The sequence below is a fragment of the Lemur catta genome, chromosome X, assembly GCF_020740605.2.
Source record: "Lemur catta isolate mLemCat1 chromosome X, mLemCat1.pri, whole genome shotgun sequence".
Lineage (NCBI taxonomy): Eukaryota > Metazoa > Chordata > Mammalia > Primates > Lemuridae > Lemur > Lemur catta.
The window spans coordinates 49859659-49881854 of NC_059155.1; the positions used below are offsets into that span (position 1 = coordinate 49859659).

The 22196-nt window shown below is 38.0% G+C and overlaps 2 protein-coding genes across 3 annotated transcripts in view; one reads left to right on the forward strand and one right to left on the reverse strand.

Annotated features, from left to right (window-relative positions):
* The window catches only part of OPHN1 (oligophrenin 1), a 315778-nt gene that overhangs the window by 106660 nt on the left and 186922 nt on the right, over window positions 1-22196 (forward strand). For both annotated transcript variants that reach the window (XM_045538904.1, XM_045538903.1), the window contains exon 3: window positions 10194-10289. In XM_045538904.1, the coding sequence (XP_045394860.1) occupies window positions 10194-10289 (96 nt within the window). The remainder of the gene's footprint in view (window positions 1-10193; window positions 10290-22196) is intronic.
* LOC123628885 (RNA polymerase II subunit A C-terminal domain phosphatase SSU72-like) lies at window positions 17661-18245 on the reverse strand. The gene has a single exon (XM_045538906.1). The coding sequence runs from the start codon at window positions 18243-18245 to the stop codon at window positions 17661-17663; it is 585 nt and encodes a 194-aa protein (XP_045394862.1).

Below are 22196 nucleotides of genomic sequence, written 5' to 3' on the forward strand. Positions count from 1 at the left end.
AACAGCTATTGGGAGTCTTCAGTAATTATTAAGATCGTAAAAGGGGTCCCAAGACCAAAACGTTTGAGAGCTGCTGCCTTACAAAATTACAGGTTCTCTCAGATGCCTTCTTTCATCTTCCACCAAGTGTCCTATCTAGAGATGATTGCAATAATAGCAATAATAGGTTTGGTCAGTTAAATGAAATTCTCTCAAATAGCAGCTGGTAAAGCACATTGAAGGGGTTGAGTCTCTTAGAAGTGGCTTCAGATCATCTTATCCTAGATCACCTACATCTTGGATGTCATAGGGATTTGCAGACATACCCTGGTGGAATGGTTTGATTTCTGAAAGGCTAGGAAGGAGCCAAATTTCATTTCTGAGCTCCAGGTTTGGCAATGGCAATACTTGAACATGCTAAATCTGCAGTTTTTATGAAGAAAAGGAGGAAAGAGGACCAGACACTTTGCATATGTTATATAACTTAATCCTTAGAACAACATTATGGGGCAAGCACTACTACTAATCTGTTGTTTGTAGGAGGAAACTATAGGCCAGTACAAAGATGAAGATGATGTCAGTTTTTTAGGAAGCTTAGGATTCACTTGAGTAAATAAGATATCTACAAGGCATTTTATACATTTTTAATTTTGAAATAATTACAGGTTTACAAGAAGTTGCAAAAATAGTATAGAGAGTTCTGCGTACTTTTCCCTCGGTTTCTCCCATATGCTCTATTTCACATAAATATAGTATAATATCAAAAGCAGGAAATTAACATTGGTACAATAGGTGTGTATAGTTCTATGGCATTTATCACATGTGTAGATTTGCCTAACCACCATTGCAATCAGGATACAGAACTGATCTCTCACTATAAGGATCTCCTTTGTGCTATTCCTTTATAGTCATACTCATCTCCCTTCTCCATTTATGCATTAAAAAAATGATAGATTTATTGAGATGTAATTCACATAGCATAAAGTTCACCTTTATAAAGTATATAATTCAGTGACTTTTAGTATATTCACAGAGGTGTGTATGCATCCACACCACTATTTTTATTCAAGAACATTTTATTTATTTTATTATTATTTTTCTTGAGACAGAGTCTTGCTCTGTCGCCCCAGCTAGAGTGCAATGGCATCATCATAAGTCACTGTAAGTAACCTCAGACTCCTGGGCTCAAGCGATCCTCCTACCTCAGCCTCTTGAGTAGCTGGGACTACAGGCATGCGCTACCACGCCTGGCTAATTTTTCTATTTTTTGCAGAGACGGGTCTTGCTCTTGCTCAGGCTGTTCTCAAGCTCCTGAGCTCAAGTGACCCTCCTGCTTCCGCCTCCCAGAGTGCTAGGATTATAGGCATGAGCCACTGCGCCCTGGCCTATTCAAGAACATTTTAATCATCGCAAAAACATCCATACCGGTTAGCAGTCACTCCACATTCCTCCCTCCCCCAGTACCCCCCTCCCACCCCTCCCCCAATCACAATTTATCTCTACAAGTTTGTCAATTCTGGATATTTTATTTAAATTAATCATACGATATGTGATCTTTTGTGTCTAGCGTCTTTTACATAGCACAATATTTTCAAGTTTCATTTATATTGTAGCATAAATTAGTATTTTATTGCTTTCTGTGGGTTGAATGATATTTCATTTTATGCATATACCACGGTTTGTTTATCCTTCAGTTGGTGGACATTTGAGTTGTGTTCACCTTTTGGCTAATAAAAACATTGCTGTTATTAACATTTTGCACAAGTTTTTGCAGGGACATATGTTTTCAATTCATGTAGATATATATCTAGGAGTAGAATTGCTAGGTCACATGGAAACTCTGTGTTTAGCTTTTCGAGGAACTGACAAACTTTTCCATAGCTGCAGTATCTTTTTACATTCTCACCTACAGTGCATGAGGGCTCCAGTTTCTACATATCCTTGCCATCGCTTATCACTGCCCATATTTTTGACACCTACAGTCTCCATGAGTGTGAGGTAGTATCTCATTGTACTTTTGATTTGCATTTCCTTAATGCCTAATGATGTTCAGTGCTTTTCATTTGCTTATTGGCCGTTTGTATTCTTCTTTGGAGAACTGTCTATTCAGATCCCTCCTCGTCTTTTATTTTTAAGAAACTTTAGAACACTTTTAGGTTCACAGCAACATTGAGTAGAAGGTATAGGGAGTTCCTCTTATATCTCCAACACCTCGTCCCCCAAATCCTCTATAAATATCCTGCATCAGAGTGGCACATTTGTTACAATCAATAAACCTACACTGACACATCATCACCACCTAAAATTCACAATTTACATTAGAGTCCACTCATGGTGTTATATATTCTGTGGGTTTTGACAACTGTATAATGACATTACTCTACTTCTATAGTATGATACATTATAGTTTCACTGCCCTAAAAATCCTCCTTACTTCTTTTATTCTTCTCTCCCTCCCTTTTAACCTCCAGCAACTGACGTTTTTACTGTCTCTGTAGTTTTACCTTTTCCTGAGTGTCATATAGTTGGAATCATACAGTATGTAGACTTTTCAGATTGGCTTCTTTCGCTTAGTAATATGCATTTCAGTTTCCTCCGTGTGTTTTCATGGCTTCATAGCTCACTATTTTACACTGAATAATATTCCATTGTCTGTATGTACCACATATATTTATCCATTGTCTATTGAAGGACATCTTGATTGCTTCCAAGTTTTGGCAATTGTGAATAAAGCTGCTATAAACATCCACATGGAGGTTTCTGTGTGGATATAAGTTTTCAGTTCATTTGAGTAAATACCAATGAGTGTGATTGCTGGAGCACATGGCAAAACTATATTTAGTTTTGTAGGAAACTTCGAGATTGTCTTCTCAAAATGACCATACTATTTTGCATTACCACTAGCAATGAATGAGAGTTCCTGTTGCTCCACGTCCACACCAGCATTTGGTATTGTTGGAGTTCTGGAGTTTAGCCATGTTAATAGGTATGTAGTGGTATTGCTGTTGTAATTTGCATTCCCTAATGACTATATGATGTGGAGCTTCTTTTCATGTGTTTACTTGCCATCTATGGATCTTTGCTGGTGAGGTATATGCTCAGATCTTTTACCTATTATTTAATCAGGTTGTAATATGGTTTGGATGTTTGGTCCCTCCAAATCTCATGTTCAAATTTCATCCTCAGTATTGAAAGTAAGGCCTGGTGGGAGATGTTTGGGTCATGGGGGCAGATCCCTCATGAATGCCTTGGTGCCCTCCCCATGATAATAAGTTCTCATTTTATTAGTTCATGTGAGAGCTGGTTGTTTAAAGGAGGCTGGCACCACCTCCTCCCTTGCTCCTTCTATGGCCATGTGACACACCTGCTTCCCCTCTGCCTTCTGCCTTGATTGGGAGCTCCTTGAAGCCCTTACCAGAAGCAGATGCTGGTGCAATGCTTTTCTGCTTTTCTGCAGAATTGTGAGCCAAATAAACCTCTTCTCTTTGTTGGTTGCCCAGCCTCGGGTATTTCCTTCATAGCAATACAAAATAGACTAACATAGATTGTTTGTTTTCTTATTTTGGGGTTTTAAGAGTTCTTTGTATGTTTTGTGAAATGGTCCTTTTATTAAATGTATCTCCTGCAAATACTTTCTCATGGTCTTTGGCTTGTATTTTCTTAATATTGTCTTTCATTGACCAGAAGTTTTGTCACTTATGCTTTTGATGTCGTATCTATGAAGGCTTTGACTAACCCAAGGTCATGAAAATTTAAGCCTATGGTTTAGTATAACAGTTTTATATTTCTAGTGCATACATTTAAGTCTATAATTCTCAAAAAGTTAAGAATAGCTTTCTTAATCTCATTGTGGATTATTCATTGATAGTGTATAAAAATACTGTCCCCCCCCCCCCCCGAGACAGAGTCTCACTCTGTTGCCAGGGCTAGAGTGCAGTGGCGTCATTACAGCTCACTGTAACCTCAAACTCCTGGGCTCAAGGAATTCTCCTGTCAGTAATTTTAATTTGCATTTTAACAATAGCTAATGAGGTCGAGCATCCTTTCATATGCTTACTTAATGTCCAGACATATTCTTTGGTGAAGTACCTATTAAGATCTAGTGCTCATTTTTATTTGGCTATTCATTTTCTTATTATTGAACTTTCAGTATTGCATATATAGTGTAGATACAAGTCTTTTATGATTAATGAATATGTATTAATATTTTATAAGTATTTTCTCCTAACCTCTAGCTTGTCTTTTTCAATTATTAGCAGTGTCTTCAGCAGAGCACTAGTTTTAAATTTTGATAAAGTCTAACTTTTTTTTGAGACAGGGTCTCTCTGTCACCTGAGCTAGAGTGCAATGATGTCATCATAGCTCACTGAAGCCTCAAACTATTGGGCTCAAGCGATCCTCCTGCCTTAGCCTTTCGAGTAGCTGGGACTCCAGGCACACGCCACCATGTCTGGCTAATTTTTCTATTTTTTGTAGAGATGGGGGTCTCACTCTTGCTCAGGGCTCAGGCTGATCTCAAACTCCTGAGCTCAAACGATACTCCCGCCTTGGCCTCCCAGAGTGCTAGGATTACAGGCGTGAGCTACCGCACCTGGCCATGACCCAAGTTTTTTTTTTTCTCCCCACCTCTACCCAAGTTTTTAACTATTAATTTTTCAAATGTTCTTTCCCCCCCTTTTTGTCCTCGTGTGGAATTCTCATTATATGTCTAGTGTTAAACTTGATGGTGTCCCACAGGTCTCTGAGGCTCTGTTCATTGTTTTCTGTTCTTTCTTTCTTTTTTTTCCCCTGCTCTATGGACTGGGTTATCTCAATTGACCTATCTTTAAGTTTATTCATTTTTTCTTCTCTGCTGAAATCTACTCTTAAGCCCCTAGAAATGAAATTTTTTCATTTTCAGATATGTTACTTTTTGGCTGCAGAAGTTTTAGTTGGTTCTTTTCATATTATTTCCATCATTTTATTAATATTCTCTATTTCATGAGACATTGTTCTCAGTCTTTAGTTCTTTAGACATAGATTCCTCAGCGTCAGTTTCTATTGATTACATTTTTTCCCTTGAATATGAGCCATTGTTTCCTGTGTCTTTGTGTGTCTCATAATTTTTTCTTGAAAAGTGAACATGTAAAATAATAATGTGGCAACTCTGGGAATTTGATCCTTTCCCTTTCCCCAGGGTTTGTTTGGTATTATTTTCTTGTGTGAAGCCACTGAAGTCTCTGGTAGGTTTGCTTAGTGGCCAGTTAATGACTGGACAGTGATTTCATTGAATAATTTGAACCAATAAGCCTCCTAGCCTTTGGTAAGGGGGATTGTGTGTGTTTTGGGATAGCTTTTAATGCTCAGCTAGGCAGTTTACAGTTCAGCCTTACCCTTCTCTCCCTGCTTGTGCCAGAAGGTTAGCCAGAGGTGAGAGATTAGGGACTTCTCAAGTCTTTCATGGGCATACACACAGTTTGGGACATGCACACATCCCTTTGTGTGACCATATCTTTCTAGATTTTCAGGAATGTTTCAGGTTTTCAAAGCCTCCTATGGCCATGTTATTCTCCAGTTTGTCTTTCTCTAATTTTTTTCTTACCAACTATTTGGCCATCCTCTTGTCAACTGCAACTTGTCATGTTGCCTAGTACCTTCGTAATCTTAAGCAATTTCAGATGATTATTTTTGACAATGGTAGTGTTGTTTAATAGAGAATGAACTTTAAGTTAGAATAAACAAAGACAAGTCCTGAAAATAGAACTTTCAGGACTTGTCAAACTGGAAAAAGAGTGACAATTCTCTGGTAATGGAACCTTGTGAAACTTCAACCACATGCTGCCCCCTCCAGTGGTTGCTAAACTGTTGATTTTTACAGCTATGTCATTGTGAGGCTGTTGGTTTTCAATGTTTAGAGTTGGGGAGATGGTGCTTTGATTAGAATAACATAATATACTACAAAGGTCATTGTTCTTAGAGAGACTCAGTATTATTCTTAAATAAACAGTACTGATATTCTTAAGCCTTTAGTTATTATAATTTAGATAATATTTATAATACACATATCTGACAAAAGACTTGTTTCCAGAAATATAAAGAAATCTTACAATTCAATAAGACAATATAATTATAAAATGGGTAAGAGATTTGAATAGACCTTTCATGAAAATAAAGACATTACATTATAAATGCTCAATAAATATATGATAAGAAATTCAGTAACAGTAGTCATCAGGAAAATGGAAATTAAAACCGTAGTGAGATCCCACTACACACCCATTAGAATGACTAAAGTGAAAATAAATGCACAAATAACTTGGTGTTGGCAAGTATGTGGACCAACTGAAACTCTCATGCATTGTTAGTAGAAACGTATAATGTTACAATCACTTTGAAAAACATTTTCACCTTTTCATTTTAAATTTTTAATTTGATTTTTATTTTCATAGCCTTATGGGGTACATGTGCAGATTTGATATGTGGATATTTCACATAGTGGTAAAGTCTGGGCTTTAGTGTACGCTATGTTTTGTGTACATAGTACCCATTAGGTAATTTCTTATCCCACAACCCCTTCCTACCATCCCATCCTTCTGCTCTTTGGAGTCTCCACTGTCTATTAAAATACTTGGAAGAATCAATATTGTTAAAATGACCATACTGCCCAAAGCAATCTACAGATTCAATTCAATTGCTATCCAAATACCAACGTGGCCAGGCACCTGTAATCCTAGCACTCTTGGGAGGCTGAGGAGGGAGGATTGCTTGAGCTCAGGGGTTTGAGACCAGCCTGAGGAAGAGCAAGACCCTGTCTCTATGAAAAATATAAACATTAGCCAGGTGTGGTGGTGTGCTCCTGTAGTCCTAGCTACTCTGGAGGCTGAGGTAGAAGGATCGCTTTGAGCCCAGGAGTTGGAGGTTGCAGTGAGGTAGGATGATGCCATTGTACTCTACCTGGGACATGGAGTAAGTAAGACTCTGTCTCCAGGAAAAAAAAACAACCATCATTTTTCATAGAATTTGAAAAAAATCCTAAAATTGGTATGAAACCAAAAGAGTTGCAATAGCCAAGACCGTGGGTTCTTGTGGAGGCAATGGCACAGGTTTGTCTGGGCAGGGACCGCTGGGTAGGTTGCTTGTGAAGCTGGGTGGGGGTGCTCATGCTGAGTGCAGGAGGTCTGGTGGTGGCTGGCAGCATCAGGTGCTAGTCAAGCTTGTACATGGTCTCTGAGGGAGAACATGTGGTACACGGACCATATTTTTATATAGTTAAATGTACACTTACCAATTTGCCTTATATACTCATGCTTTGGACTCTTATTTACCCAGGAGAAATGGGAAAACATGTGTCCCAGAAAGGTTTGTGCATGAATTTTTATTGCAACTTTATTCACAATAGTGGAAAAACTAGAAAAAAACACAAATGTCATGAATAGAAGAATGAATAAACACATTGAGATATATTTACACAATGGAATATTAGCAGCAAAACACGATAATACAGATGAATTTGCAAAACATTGTTTGCACCTAAATGAGTCAGACACAAAAGAATATATTGTGTATGATTACATTTTTATGAACCTGTACAAAGGTATGATAAGCAGATTGTTGTCTACATCACACCAATTAATTTATTAATCCTGTTCTACCTAATTTCCTGAAATTTTTAAACTGCCTAAAAAGCACTATCTAGCTATATTCTGGAATGAAAATAAGGAAAAAGCGAGATAGAAACATAGAAGGCACATGCATATATAAGAAGGTGCTGGAGTGAGAACCCTTGAAGGCAGCCTGAATAATATTGAGATAGTTGTATGGTGGACAGGGATCGGGAAGTATTGGGGAAGATAAAAGGATGAGTTCACATGGTTTGGAGTGAATTTAGTCAATTTTAGGATAAGGAAATAAATGCTTCACACATGACAAGCATTTCTAGGTTATCTGTGGATTCCTTGGCGTCCAGAAGTTACCTACCTCATCTATTTATTTAATAAATCTTTCGATAAATGCCAGGAGTCACCCTCATTTATGTAATAAATTTTAGATAAATAAATGCCTGGAGTCTTTCCTTCATGTCATTTCCTGCAGTACAGAGCACAAATATTAATATATGGGACTTTCTTTCCATGAAGAGCTATTAATTTATGCTTCTTCATATTTTTGAATGGGAGTTGTCTGCATTGTTTTCATTCTTTTATTGGATTGTAAGGTGAGAATAGTAATTCCTACCTTTGGGTATTTGGGAGAAATAAATGAAAATGTTTGTGGAAAGTTCTTAAAAAAATTTCAAGCCCTGTGAAGATGGGAGGTAGTGTTTTCCAGGCCTGAGGTCTGCAGAAAAGAACAGGTTGGTGTAAATAATGAAAATGGGGATTGAATACAAATCCTTCCTATTTCATGCTTTCATTCTCAAAATACTATAAATGTTTAAAATCATAGTATTTGTGATTTCTGAAATTTTCAGGTAATTCAAGAAGAGGCGTGATCAGTAACCACAGCTTCCTTGACTCAACTAGAATTTAGGAAATACTAGTATGTGTGGAAGAGCAATGTAATAAATGTTTTTATTTTATTTTCTTGAACATAACAGATGGGGAATTCTGGGCCTGCCCTTTTTTACTGCCAGCCAAGGAGGCCAGGGAAGAGTGATTGTTTTCCAGACATGCAGCCAGTTTTGTGTTCTCTTTGCTGATGAACTATGGAAGGATTTTGAAGGGTGTGCATGCTCCTCTCACATTTATGTGGCTTTATATTTTAAGTGGAAAATGTGATTCTAGCATGTAGAAATTGTGAGAAGCCATAATAACCTGGTTTGTGGTCCCCAAACTGTATAAAAACTTTGTTATTACTATCATTATTATTTTCAGTGGTATGTTCAAAGAGTTAAGACTCAAAATTCTGAAAATAAATAATTCTGGAAACGAGACATAGAGAAAATGGTAATAATATTCTTGGCATATAATCTATTTCAGACAAATGCCTGAATGTGTTTTATTGTGTTTGTGCTTAACTGTGATAGCTTTTCATTTGAGGGTGTGTGTACTGTTGCTTGCCTTGTCTCCATTTACCTTAGCCTGAGAGTAAATACTCAGGCTCAGTAAGCCCATGTGTCTGATAGATTTGAAGGTGGAGGATGAGGATGAAACTAGGAGCAAAAGAAGAAAATAGGAAAAGGGAACCAAAAATAATCAACAAGGTTGAACTTTTCCTATAAGACAGGTTAGCTTAGTTGGTGAGAGCAGTACTACTCAAACTTTAAAGAGTGCATGCATGCCTAGGACTTGTATAAAAATGCAATTTCTGATTTATTAGGTCTAGGATGGGGCCTACAAATGTACATTTCCTTCAAGCTCCCATGTAATGATCATGCTGCTGGCCTGATAACCACTCTTAGAGTAGCAAGGGTCACCAAGAGTCTGGCTGGATCTCTTGGGGAAGGCCAGCTTTTTAAAATTTTAATAAAGATAACTTATCAAAAGTGTAGCTCAAAGTGACTTAATTTTATACCATCATTAAATTTTGTGTACTAAAATTGAAAATCACTGACCGAAAATAGAAGCATTTGTCTAGCCATGCTACACTCATTTTTTTCATTCATTGCTTTCTTAGGTCTCTTCATAAATACTCGTGAACAAGTTAAATCTCTTCCTTTGGCCGAAGGTTGACATGCTGCCATCTGGTTAACATGTAGAATGTCCAGGTTGTATCTGTGTTGTCATGGAAAGGGCCTTGCAGAGACAGACAGACAGACCACTTGGCTTCTATTTCCAGCTTTGCTAGCTAGCTTTGGAACTTGAGCTCCACATTTATAAAATGGAGCTAATTCTTTCTTTGTGTAATGATTGTGGATATATTTTGGTGAGAAAGCATGTAGTATATTGCCCATAATGAGGGCTCAGTAAATGCTTACGGAGACCCTCTTAAGAGTGCAACTAAGTCATTTCAGAGTTTCCAGGCTTTGGTAGAACAGGTCAGAAAGGAGAGGGATTGAAGATAAAAACATGTCCCATAACTTTTAAGAAGGACATTACTGAACTTTAACTTGTGATTTTAATTCAAACTTCTTTTTTTTACTTGAAAGTCTGATATTTTGTTTAACTTCATTAAATGCAAGCTGCTACCTGCTGGGAGCAATTCTGTTTGCTCTTCTCTTATCTACTGTAACAGATGGGAAGGAAATAGGTCAAAGGCTAGCAGTGTTGACCATTTCTCTTGTTCCCCTTCCTTTACAGATTACTCCTCTGCTGTTCAGAAATTTTCCCAGACACTGCAGTCATTTCAGTTTGATTTCATTGGAGACACTCTGACTGACGACGAGATTAACATTGGTAAGTCTATCTGTATGTGGGCAAGTGCCTCTTGAGGCAGGCCTGAGACCATGTAGCCTTTTTGGTTTGTGGGTACAGAGCATCTGGACATCTTCGTCCCCCATGGTCTGGTACCAAGCCCCGGGAGGCTTGGAAGGATAAGGAAACATGGCCTGTCAGTCCCATTTCCCCCTCACACAAGAGCAATCAGAAGTTTATCCCTTAAACTTCCACTGAGGCCTTTGACTCAGTCAGTCTGGTGGGGAAATTTTCATTAAAGCATCTAATATGTGAAAATAGATATTTTTGTAAAAGGTAAGTTAAGGAGTGATTTTTTTTTTTTTTTTTTGGTTTATTTCACAAAATGATTTGGAGTAAGATTCTTCTAAGGAACAAATTCCCCTAGAAGGTTTAAAATTAGCATTTATATGTATAACTTTAGGTAATAGGTTTGCCTTCTCCTTTGGGAATTGGATTTAACAACTCACTCTTAGCCATGTAATCTTGGATAAGATATTTCGCCTATCTGCACTCAGTCTTGTCCTCTGTAAAATGGGGTAAATGGGGTAACTGTCTCTCTCTCAAGAATGTTATAAAAGGAATGTTGAACAGTGGAAGTAAAAAGAACTTTGTGTTTGTATTAGTTGTTAGTTGTTAAAGCAGGGGTTGACAAACTATGGCCCTTGAGTCAATTCTAGCCCACCACCTGTTTTAAAGTTTTATTGGTACATAGCTACTCTTATTCATTTAAGTATTGTCTACGGATGGTTCTGTGGCACAACAACAACATTGAATAATAGTGACAGAAACTGGATGGCCCTCAAACCCTAAAATATATACCTTCAGGCTGTTTAAGAAAAAGTTTGCTGACTCTTGAGTTAAAGAGTTTAAGGCATTTGATGTATGAGAACATTGAATTACGTCACTATTAGAGCACATTATAAATGCTCTAATGTTACTGGAACAAGTTAGTAACACATTTATATTTATAAGCCCCAGAAATAAATTATAACAATGTATTATTACTAATAGTGGCTATTGTAGTATATTTGAATAATGGATAGAAGTATAAAATTACCTGTGCTAATAAGATATTTCTGAACACAAGTTTATTGGACATACCGGTATATTTTAAGTCTTTTCTTCTACATGTACTTGTTTTCCTTTGTATACAATTTAGTTCATACTAAATACATAATTTCTTTTTTTTTAGCCTAAGATTTTATCATGCACGTTTTCCCATGTCATTTGAAATTCTTGGGGGTAATTGGAGGGCATTGTTTTATCCACTGCTGTTTCCCCAGCACATAAAGGAATGCCTGGTATATAGTAGATGTTCAATATATTTTGCTATATCAACAAATAATGGGTGCATTTGAATTTCATTATTGTAGGAGCTATATGTTATTTAATACTTAATGATCTTTGGATATTTAGCTTATTTCCAATTTTTCACTATTGTAAATACTACTATAATGAGTATTTTTATGAGATTAAGATTGATGAGTATTTTGGGTAAATGTCTGTGTAACTAATGAGGCAGATATTTGTGTTTTGATTATTTCTTTATTTACTCAATTTCATTCGACTTTGGCAAATCTATCCTGGTCCAAAGGCATGTTAAAAGTTAACGTGCTCTGGAATGAAATAGCACAGATTTGAACCCTACCTCTATAGCTTATTAGCTCTGTAACCTTGGCCAGTGACTTCACCTCTCTGTTTATTTTTCTCATCTTGTAAAAGAGGTTAGATAATTGATGCCAAGTGTGCACAGTGTCTAAATAAATGTTACTTATTTCAACACTATTGTTAATATAAGCTTTGACTTCTTTGTACTTCTTTCTTAAAATAACTGCTACTTGCCAGTTAACACATTGACTGCCATCTGAGTTGTATTTAACTCAGGCTAGTTTTGAGCCCAGGGCCTTATGAAGAAAAACCCTGCAGTTGGTTCATGAAAATCTTACTTGTTGATGTTCTTATTGTTACAATTAATATTGACAATTTAATTCTAAAAATGTGGATTGCATTGCATCTAACTCACACACAGAAAACAATAAAAAATAACAAATTACAAAGGATTATTTTGTTTTAATAAAACACTGTGGCCCCAGGGAAAAGTGTGTTTTTTTTTTTTTCCCTAGTGTGGCAGTCACTGTGTTAATTGATGACTTTGAAGATTTGGAAATAAATGGCACATGGAATTTCATAAATGCTTTCTTTTTCTGCTAGAAGGGTCTGACTTTGAACAGGTTCTATTTGCCCCAAAGCCAACCAACAGAGCTGAGAGACCTTTCCCATATCATCCTTTATGTTGAACTTTGTGCTTCAGCTCCCTCACCCCTAAACTTCACCACAAATGTCAACTAGTGCTATGCATGGAAATGAGGGTGTGTGAGCTTGAGCATAATGATTTACAAAGAAAAATAAAAAATGACTCCCTGGTGCTGCCAGGTTCCTGTGGGTGTCTGGGCTCCATAAGAGCTGCTGCCCGTGACATCGTTGCTTCTTAATGTATGATTTACAATAACTCTTTTAACTCAGTGACCATTTGCCTGCCGACTTCAGAAGCTCCTAGTTATCATTTGTCCATTGTTCTGAGGGATGCTGACTCAATGAAGTGGCTTTTATTAATGGAGACTGAAGAGAGATTTTGAAAATTCATTGGCCTGTCATGGTCATTGTCCTTGTTGAATCTGTCATTTTGAAAGCTGGGATTTATGGTGGTAATGAGAGGAAGAGCCAGTGCTTCAACAGCTGAGGCTGAGGTTCTTTGGAGGCTTTGAGAAAAACTCTTGGGGACCCTACTGGGAAGCTATTGTTGGAAAGAGCAGCAGCTTTGGAAGCTGAGACTGCTGAGTGTGCCATGCCCTCCAGTTGCCAATACTACTGGCCCTGAATCAGTACATCTTCTGTTTCACTGGAAAAAATGGTAAAAGTACAGTTAGGATGGAATTTTGGGTTGTGCTTTTGGATTTCACATTACATGTGCAGAGGGCCTTTCCATAATGGATTTTTCTTTATGGCTCCAAGAAATAACTCAGCATTAACCCCATTGTAGGTACCAGTTATCTAGCAGAGATGACAGTGATTCCTAGAGCATGTGCAGGAAGTCTGAGGACTCGCTGAGGAGTTTCTTCCTTTGATGATCAGCTCTAGATCTACTCTGAATAGTCTGTACAACAGGGACAAGTGGGAGGGGGGTGTCTCATTGACCCAACCATGATATTTGTCACTGCTTTAGAGCAAGATATCTATGCCTTCCATTTGCATTGTCTGGCCTTTTCTCTACCTCTGGTTCAGTAAACAAAGGAAATCCCAGGTGTATAGGGAGTCTTGTGTCTGCTTCAGATTTGAGGTTTATTTTGTAGCGATGGGATCTTGGCAACGTTACTTGAGCTTGTTGAGCCTCTTTTCCTCATCTGTAAAGTAGAGGTAGTATAATCTACCTCAGAAGGTTGTGAGGAGGAATCAGAGGATACATATATCAGAGATTGTATGTAAATCATTTAGCTCAATGGCATGTAGCTGGTGGCCAATAACTCATAATTATTACTGATCCTCCTGGGAACGTGGTAGAAGCTAATTTGTGGAAAATGGTGTTGCTTTGAAATTGTATTTCCCAAATTAACAAAAAGAAAATGTAGAATCATAAAATATCCATGTTGGCAGGGATATTAAAGAGTACTACTTCATTTATTTCTTGTATAGCTTCATAGCAGAGTCACCTGGGGATGTTGTTCCAGAGGACCTATCATAGACCCAAAGAACCAGAATCTCTGTAGTATATAGCCCTGGGCCCTGATTTCTGCATAGTTATCATAACATTGGTGAGCATTTTGTAAACCCCAGGATACGTCTCAGGCTTTTTCAAACTGTGCTCCTTAGATCCTCAGTGTCTTCCATAAGGTTTCCATGGAAGAATTTGCTTGAATAATGAGGTTTGCTGGTTAGAAGAGGAAAAAGGCTGAAACTTTTAGAGTGTTACCAAATAGCAGTTATCATTCGAAGCACTTTACATAAGTTAATGGGGGGGGGTAGAGAGAAAATACTAAGCTAGTTCACTCCTCAATTCAACAAATGGGGAAACAGATTTAGAGGTGAGTAATGAGTTTTTAATTTTCACACAGCTAGATAGTGCCGTGTTTACTCCTAGAACCTGTGTCTCATAAAGCCCAGTTGATTCAGTCAATAACATTTTATTGAGCACCTGCTATAATGCCCCTCCTCATGGAACTTCCATTCATGTAAGCTTTAAGAAGAACTATAGGCAAAAGACTTCCTCTGTTATCACACTACCAAGAGCTAGGAAAAATAATGTTTCCGTCATAGGCTTCAGAGAATTTACTTGTCCCTGATGTGTATGTTTGGTCATTAGTAAATAGTTACAGAGTGTCCACTACATGATATAGTCTGGGCATTCAGAAACACAGGACACATGTCCTTGCCTTCAAGGAGCTCATAGTCTATTGAAGGAGGCAGATGAATAAACAGATGATTGCAACACAATGTGATAAGTACTATGGTAGAGGTAGGCACATAGTAGTGCCTGATTGAGATTGGGATATGTGTGTGTCTGTCTGAGGCCAGGGTGATGGGGAGAATAAACGAGGAAGGCTTCTCAGAGGAGTGATATCTGAGTCAGTTCCAGGGCTAGGGTGAGGCAAATGAGGTGGCTAGGTCTCAGATTTAAGTAGGCAGCTATGCTCAGGTTTTGCAGGTGTGGGTTCAGGTGAATATGTCTTCTTAAAGTTTGCAGCCCAGGTGCCTCTCTTGCCTCGTCCCTGTACTGGTCCTGATCTGAGTTGAATTTCTGAAAAATGAGTGAGGTCTAGGAAAAGACAGGCAGAGAAAAGAAATATAGACAGGCACATGTGAGGGGACTGAGATTATTTTTCTTGAAACTGGAAGTAATTGAATGTGACTGGAGAGTAGAGCAGGTTTAGACAGAAACCAGGAAAGGTGTTTAAGGGCTAAATTAGAGCCTTAGGTGATGAAAAGAAGCAAAGTTAGCTAAATATAGGATGGCAACTGAAATTGTCTCAATGACTTAGTAATGGTGGTGGGTTTGTTGCAAACAGAAAAAGGCATGCTCCAGCATCCTTGAATGGGCTCCAGTGATTGTTGCTATCTGAAAATGTAGGCCCACCCAATGTTGCCAGAATATCTGATTTTTCCCCAGAAGGAAATGTTCAGACATTTTATGTACAATGTCCCTTTTTAAGTGTTAGAAATTAAGTCAAATTTAAAACACCGTGCAGGCCAAATAAAACATGTTGGGCACATATAGGCAGCCAGTGAGTTTGTGATACCAGTTTAGATAGTGAAGAGCCTCAGATCCTTCATGAAAGAATTTGCATTGTATCCTGCAGTTTATCAGGAATAATACACAGATGGGAAGAAATCATGAAGGAGAACTCAGGCATATTTCCTCAACCTTAAAAACCTGGGGGATTATTTGGTGGGGTTCATTGGAGAGTGTCATTTTAACCTTGAATTTCAGTCTTGTCATCACCAGAGCTGGTGAATCCATGAGGTGAACTCTGGTAACACCATCCTTTATTCTGTGCATTTGGCTTTCTGTATCTTCTCTAGAAGGTGGCACTCATCAGGTTTTAGCAGGTTTTTTTTTTTTTTTTTATGCCTGGGGGCGGGGGGCGGAAAGAAAAGTAGTGTTTCTAAATCTCAGAGTTTAAATTATATGTCTACTCCAGTCATCCTAACATATTTGAAGAAACTACTTTGTGGACCATAAAGATTGATGTAAGGTCAAACTTGCAGATAGAAAGTTCCATCAGGCATCTATTCCTGATTTCTGGGAGGTAAGCGTTCACATAAAGTTCAACATTGTCAGCACCGTCCGCCAACTTTAGTTGAATGTGAATATTATTCATTGCTGAACAATTCACGGCAGGCCATAAACCTCTTGATTGGTATGAACAAGGGTCTAAGAAGTTAGTCTATTGAGGACTCTTGTTGGTGATGTTCTGTAAAACTAGTTGAACCGTCTGTTGAGAGGTGATGGCAAAGATTAATTGTTTTAGGGTCTTGTAGCTGAGGCATCTTAAAAGAAAGATGGCTAAAGTGAAATAGGAAAATATTAATATAAAAGGTTGTGTTAAAGAGTCAGGTGTAGCACTCTGGGAGGTTGAAGTGGGAGGATTGCTTGAGCTCAGGAGTTCGAGAACAGCCTGGGCAACTTAGTGAGGTCATGCATGAACTGAATATTTTTCCAGACTTCCTTAGTTCAGGCAATGGCTTTTTGGGGGACATTCTAGCCCAATGCATGGTCTGCTGTGGTGGCATGCTCTTGGAGGTTTATATCAAGTTGTTAGACTTTAAGCACACAGAATTTTTTTTTTTTTTTTAGATCTTGAGGAAAAGAGCAAATAAAAGACAATCTGGAGTCCCTACAGGGATCTGGGCATTCAAATTTTAGTTCTCTATGACTCCACTTCAGATAGGAGGGGGAAAATTGGAAGTGTTAATTTGGAGGATTGTAGCCAGATACTGCAGGGAATGGGAAGAATAGAAAATTTAGTAAGTAATGTCTAATTTGGACAAAGTAACAGGTTCCAGTCCAATTTACCAGGGAACAAGAGGGAAGTGAATTAAATCTCAACCAGATAAGTTTGTACCCTCATTGGTTAACGACAATTAAAAAGGAGGTGAAAAATAGCTTAAAGACAAAGGAATAGGGGAAAACTCTGATAACCAAAAAGGGTGCGCTATAAACTATGAATTGTTTTCCAGTGAAACACAACAAAATCCTCTTCTTTTGATTGAAGTTAATCTCAAAGAAAAATTATTCTCGATAAAAAAATAAAATAAGGCCAGTTTTACTGCATATGGTCTGATTTACTTACATAGTTACAGCAAGGATGACAAATCACCATATGGGTGTTTAAAAAAAAACCTTTATTTTTTAATTTCAATACATTTCTTTTTGACCAGCAGATTCTATTTATTAGACAATTCTAGGTTCTTTCCCAGTAAGCTAACAATGGTTGGTTGCTTTATTCAGATAACTGTACAGTCTACCTAGTTAGGGGTGGAGGGAAGGGAAGGAGATAGGCACAATTGAGGATACAGGGATGTCATGAGAAGTGCACTATAATCCATTTTTTTTCCTTTTTGTTAAAGAGAAAACCTTTACAATTAATATATCCCACTCATAAGTAATAGTGGGTTAGAAAAAGTTGATTGTTTTTAACCTGGCATTTATGTATATCTTGTCATTTCACACGTACAGTTAATTGGGTAACACTATTGTCCACCAGCAGAATACCTAAAAGTAAAAACAAACATCAGAAGGAAAAGTATTAACAAAGAAAAGCGTTAACGAAAGGAGTCCCAGAAAAACGGCTTCCGGAGGGCAGGTGGGCATGGGCTTCAGTAGAAGCACACCGTGTGCAGGAAGGCCCTGCCACTCTTCTTCTCGAACTTCAGCAGCAGCTGACTAATGTCGTTATCCACGTCTTCCAAGCTGTGGATACGCTGGCACAGCTCACAGATGAGGAACGCCCCGAGGATGGCCTCTTCCTGGTTGTCTGGGATATCCACATTGACCACGTGCACTGGCTTGCAGGTCTCCTGTTCTCTGGAATTCAGATCTTCCACCACCTGGTCGTAGATTCTCTCTTCACAAGTGAAGATCAGATCAAACTGATCTTTGCAGTTCTGGAACCTCTCTGGCCGAGGCTTGATTCTCTTATTTCTGGCCAACATATGCAAAATGCCATTCCGTGTATAGAGTCCTTTGTCTTTCCTAATAAGATCGTTGTACATCTCATCATATGTGGTTTTGAAATCATAAACATTTGGCTTGTCGTGTGATGGTCCTGGAAGCTTCACACGATTCCCTGTTCCGAAGGACCGAATATTGAATCCTCGTTTGCTGAGGATGTTGTGCGCCTCCATGCTCCGATTCTGGTTGCTGGAGCACACCACGGCTATCTGCAGAGCTGGCGACAGCATAGCGGCTGCTCCCTTGTTCTCCATCTCCGACTTCTTGACTAACTTCTCTGACGTCTTGTCTACAACGGCTCCTCAGCAGGTGCAAGATGGCGGCCGGAAGTGTCGTGTGTCGCTTGTAGCGTGTGTAGCCTGCCGTGCCCCAGCCAGGCCCCGCCCCTCCGGCCTCGGGGCCTGATTGGTTGTGGCCAACCAAAGGCGGGGGCTGGAGTGCCCGCTGAGGCTCCGCTCTGCACAGGCGCTGCCTGGCTGCCAAGCGACGTGCACCTGCGTCCTGGCGTCCTATTTCAATAGATTTAGGGCATACAAGTTGAATTCCATTTACATGTATGTATATATTGTATAGTGGTGAAGTCTGGGCTTCAAGTGTACCCATCACCCAGATAGTGCACGTTGTACCCAGTAAGTTTTCACCCTTCATGTCGCCCATCCTCCCCTCTTTTGAGTCACCAATGTCCATTATACCACTGTGTGTGTTCTTGTACAGCCATAGCGCTCCAGCGTATAAGTGAAAATATGCGGCCTTTATTTTTCTGTTCTCGAGTTAATTCTCTTAATGATAATGATATCTAGTTGTATCCATGTTGCTGCAAAAGACATGATTTTTATTTCTTATGGCTGAGTAGTACTTCATGTTATATATATGTGTGTGTGTATATATATACATACACACACACACCATATTTTCTTAATCTACTCATTGGTTGATGGGCATTTAGGTTTATTTCATATTTTTGCCATTGTGAATTTTGCTGTCATAAACATATGAATGTAGGTACCTTTTTGATAGAATGATTTCTTTTCTTTTGGCAAGATATCCAGTAGTGGGATTGTAGGATCTCATCGTATATCTACTTTGAGTTCTTTGAGAAATCTCCATACTGATTTCCATAGAGGTTTTACTAATTTACATTCCCACCAACAGGGTATACACATGGGTCTTTATATGTTTGCTTTGCTGAACATTTTCATAAGGAATCTCAGATTGGATTTTGAGAAATGTCCTTAGCCTCAGAAGCTGGTATGTGTAAGGCTGGGTGAATTCAGCTCTTCTGAAGGTTTCCAAAATATCCTAAGGTTTCTGGACCTGACAGGAAGGATGCTATCCTTACCTATAAGGCTGGGAACTCTGTAAGGCAGATAGCAGGCCAATTTTCCCAAGAGGGCTTTGTATACATTGGATCCATATTGTCAACTGTAGTTCCTTAGAAGTGGTGATATCTAATTTAATCAGCATCGTTTTCAGATATGTCATTCTAGGGGAGGCCTTGGTTGTTTAATCAATGTTTCTAATCCCATCTTTGTAACAAAGAGGACAGATTTTTATTAAGCCTATGAAAATATTAATACTTACATTGCCATGGAAATAAGAATATTTAGTAAGAGTTTCTGAGCCCTGGAGGGGATTTGGAAGAGAGACTATCATTTATGAATGTTTCATTTCAGTTTACAAAGATAATGTAGTAATTGGTATGAGGTATAAGTAGCTTACAAAATAAGAGAAATTGGTTTTGTGTGTATCCAAACACTGGAAAATTAAATCATCAGTAATACTCTAAACAAAACCCCCAATCATCTTTCATCAGTTCATTCAGTACTATGTAATTCTTTTCTGCTTATGTTGAATTAGCAGTCTTATGAACCCAGCTGATTGCTGATTAGAGTTCTCAAAATCCATACTGATTCACTTATATGGTCATAAATTTCTTCATCGGATGTCTTCAGAAGCCTGTACACAAAACTACCTGTTGTAGTTGTCCTCTTCCATGGGATTCTGAACAAGTTCCTCTTGTTAAAAATGAAGCAGTTTGGCCTATAGCTAATTGTAAATACATACAGAGAAGGATTAGATTTAAACATAAACTATAGATGAGAAAAGACTTAAAATGGCTGTGGCTAAGTTACTAGTGATCATTTTCAAAAATGGAAGTTCTGATGAAGTTTCATTATAAGAATAATGATGTAACTGAAAAGGACATGTGGTTTCAGGGACATACAGAATGAGAGAAATGTCAATTCAAAAAAAGTTTTTATCAGACATCTATAAACATAACAATTAACCCCGTTTTTAAAGAAGAGTAATATCAGAGATATTACATTTAATTTATAACATGAATGAATACAATATTTATAAAGAAAAAATCTTCAGATATAGTAGCTAATTCCAAATTAAAGAAACAAAGTTACACCAAGTTAACAAACATTTAAAAAATAGTTGATATTAAGACTGATAACACTATACATTTGTCTAGTATTAGGTGAGATAGCGAGTACATTGATGATTCTTTAAGAACTTCCTATATAATATATAATTTCTGAAATATGTGTATTAATAACATTTTACTTATTTAACTTAGGAAAGTGTAAACATCTATTTTTGACAATGCTTCCTATCCAACTTAGATGATTAAACCAAAGCACCAAAACTATGCATTGGACAATTAAGGATGTGATTGTATTTAGGCTGTTACCATAGGGAGAACCTTCTTTACTGAGGAACATCTCAAAGGAAAGGAAGGAATCTTTGGGTGTTATATAGGCAAGGTAAAGAAGTCTTATGAGAGTGGTGAGAAAGGTTGGAGATGGGTCTCATGTGTGAGGGAATGGTGGTCTTTTGCAGTGTAGCCATTTTTCAGAACACAAACGGGTGAGGGATTTCTCAACACTAGATGCTTTTCTGGAGGCCGTTGCTCAGTTCCACATTGTCAGTGGTCTAGGATTCACAAACCAGGGCATAACTCAGAGTGCTTTCAAAGATCTCAGGCCCTCTGAGGTCCCACAGAAGCATTTGACAGAAGATGGTGTCCACGCAGAGTGAGGAGACTGCTAGTCATCAGTCTCACCCTGTCGTATTCATGTGGACTTTTTGTACCCTTCTGCCATATTTCCCATGTGATTGATCTGGAGACTAACTGCTGGTTAGGTGCTAACCAGGGTCAAGTAAGTGGTACAAAATGATCCCAGGACATCCCTGCATATTCGTGTTGAGATTGAGTAAAATGAGTGTCACTTTCTTAGGAGCATCCTTTGACATACCCAGGTTTCAAGCCTGTCTACTGTTCACTCCTTCTTCGTCATAAAGGTCTCTCCCATAAAGGTCTCACTGACTCCAGTAATCTTTCCCTTCGAGCTCTTCCCTCTAGCCTGTCCCTTTCACCATATAGCCACAGCAGTAACCCTTCTAACACCTTGGCAAATGTTTCTTCATAGGGAGATAGTAGGATTTAGTCACATGGTCTTAGATTTGGCTGGACCTGAGTTCAGACTGTCCTGTACATTTATTAGTTATATGATCTTAGGATATTTGCTTTTTAAAAAATTAAAAATTTAGTTTATCAGTATCTTTGCAATAATAACATAAACATACTTTATTATAAAAATATGGAAAACAGAGAAAAAAGAATGTTATTAGCTGTCATTTGCTGAGCACTCACCATGTACAAAATACTTTGCATACATTATCTAATTCTTAGAGCAATTTTTTTCCCCTCAGGAGTTAGAGAAGGAAAACGAATTATTGTATGTACTATTTCTCAAATGTATTTGAACACATTAGTGCTATTTTAAGGAGGTAGACTGAGGCTAAGGGAAGTTAAGAAGCTTGTTCAGGGCCACATACCTTAAGTGAGATTTTAAATCAGTTCATCTTGACTCTAAAAGTTTATACAGTTATGCTTTCCACAAACGACTACAATTATTTTGATGTATTAACTTCCTGTTTTTTTTAGTCTAAAGCTAAATTTTCTGTACATAGTTGTAATCATATGTACGTTTTTCCCATACCAGTTTTTGTATTCTGCTTTTTTAATATAATGTGACGCCACAGGCATTTTGCTGTGTTTATAAAATATTGTGTAATGCTCCTTTTTAATAGCTATAATAAATAGTTCATTAACTGGATATACATAATAATTCTCCAATTATTGGACACTTTTAGTTTTCAATTATTCATTG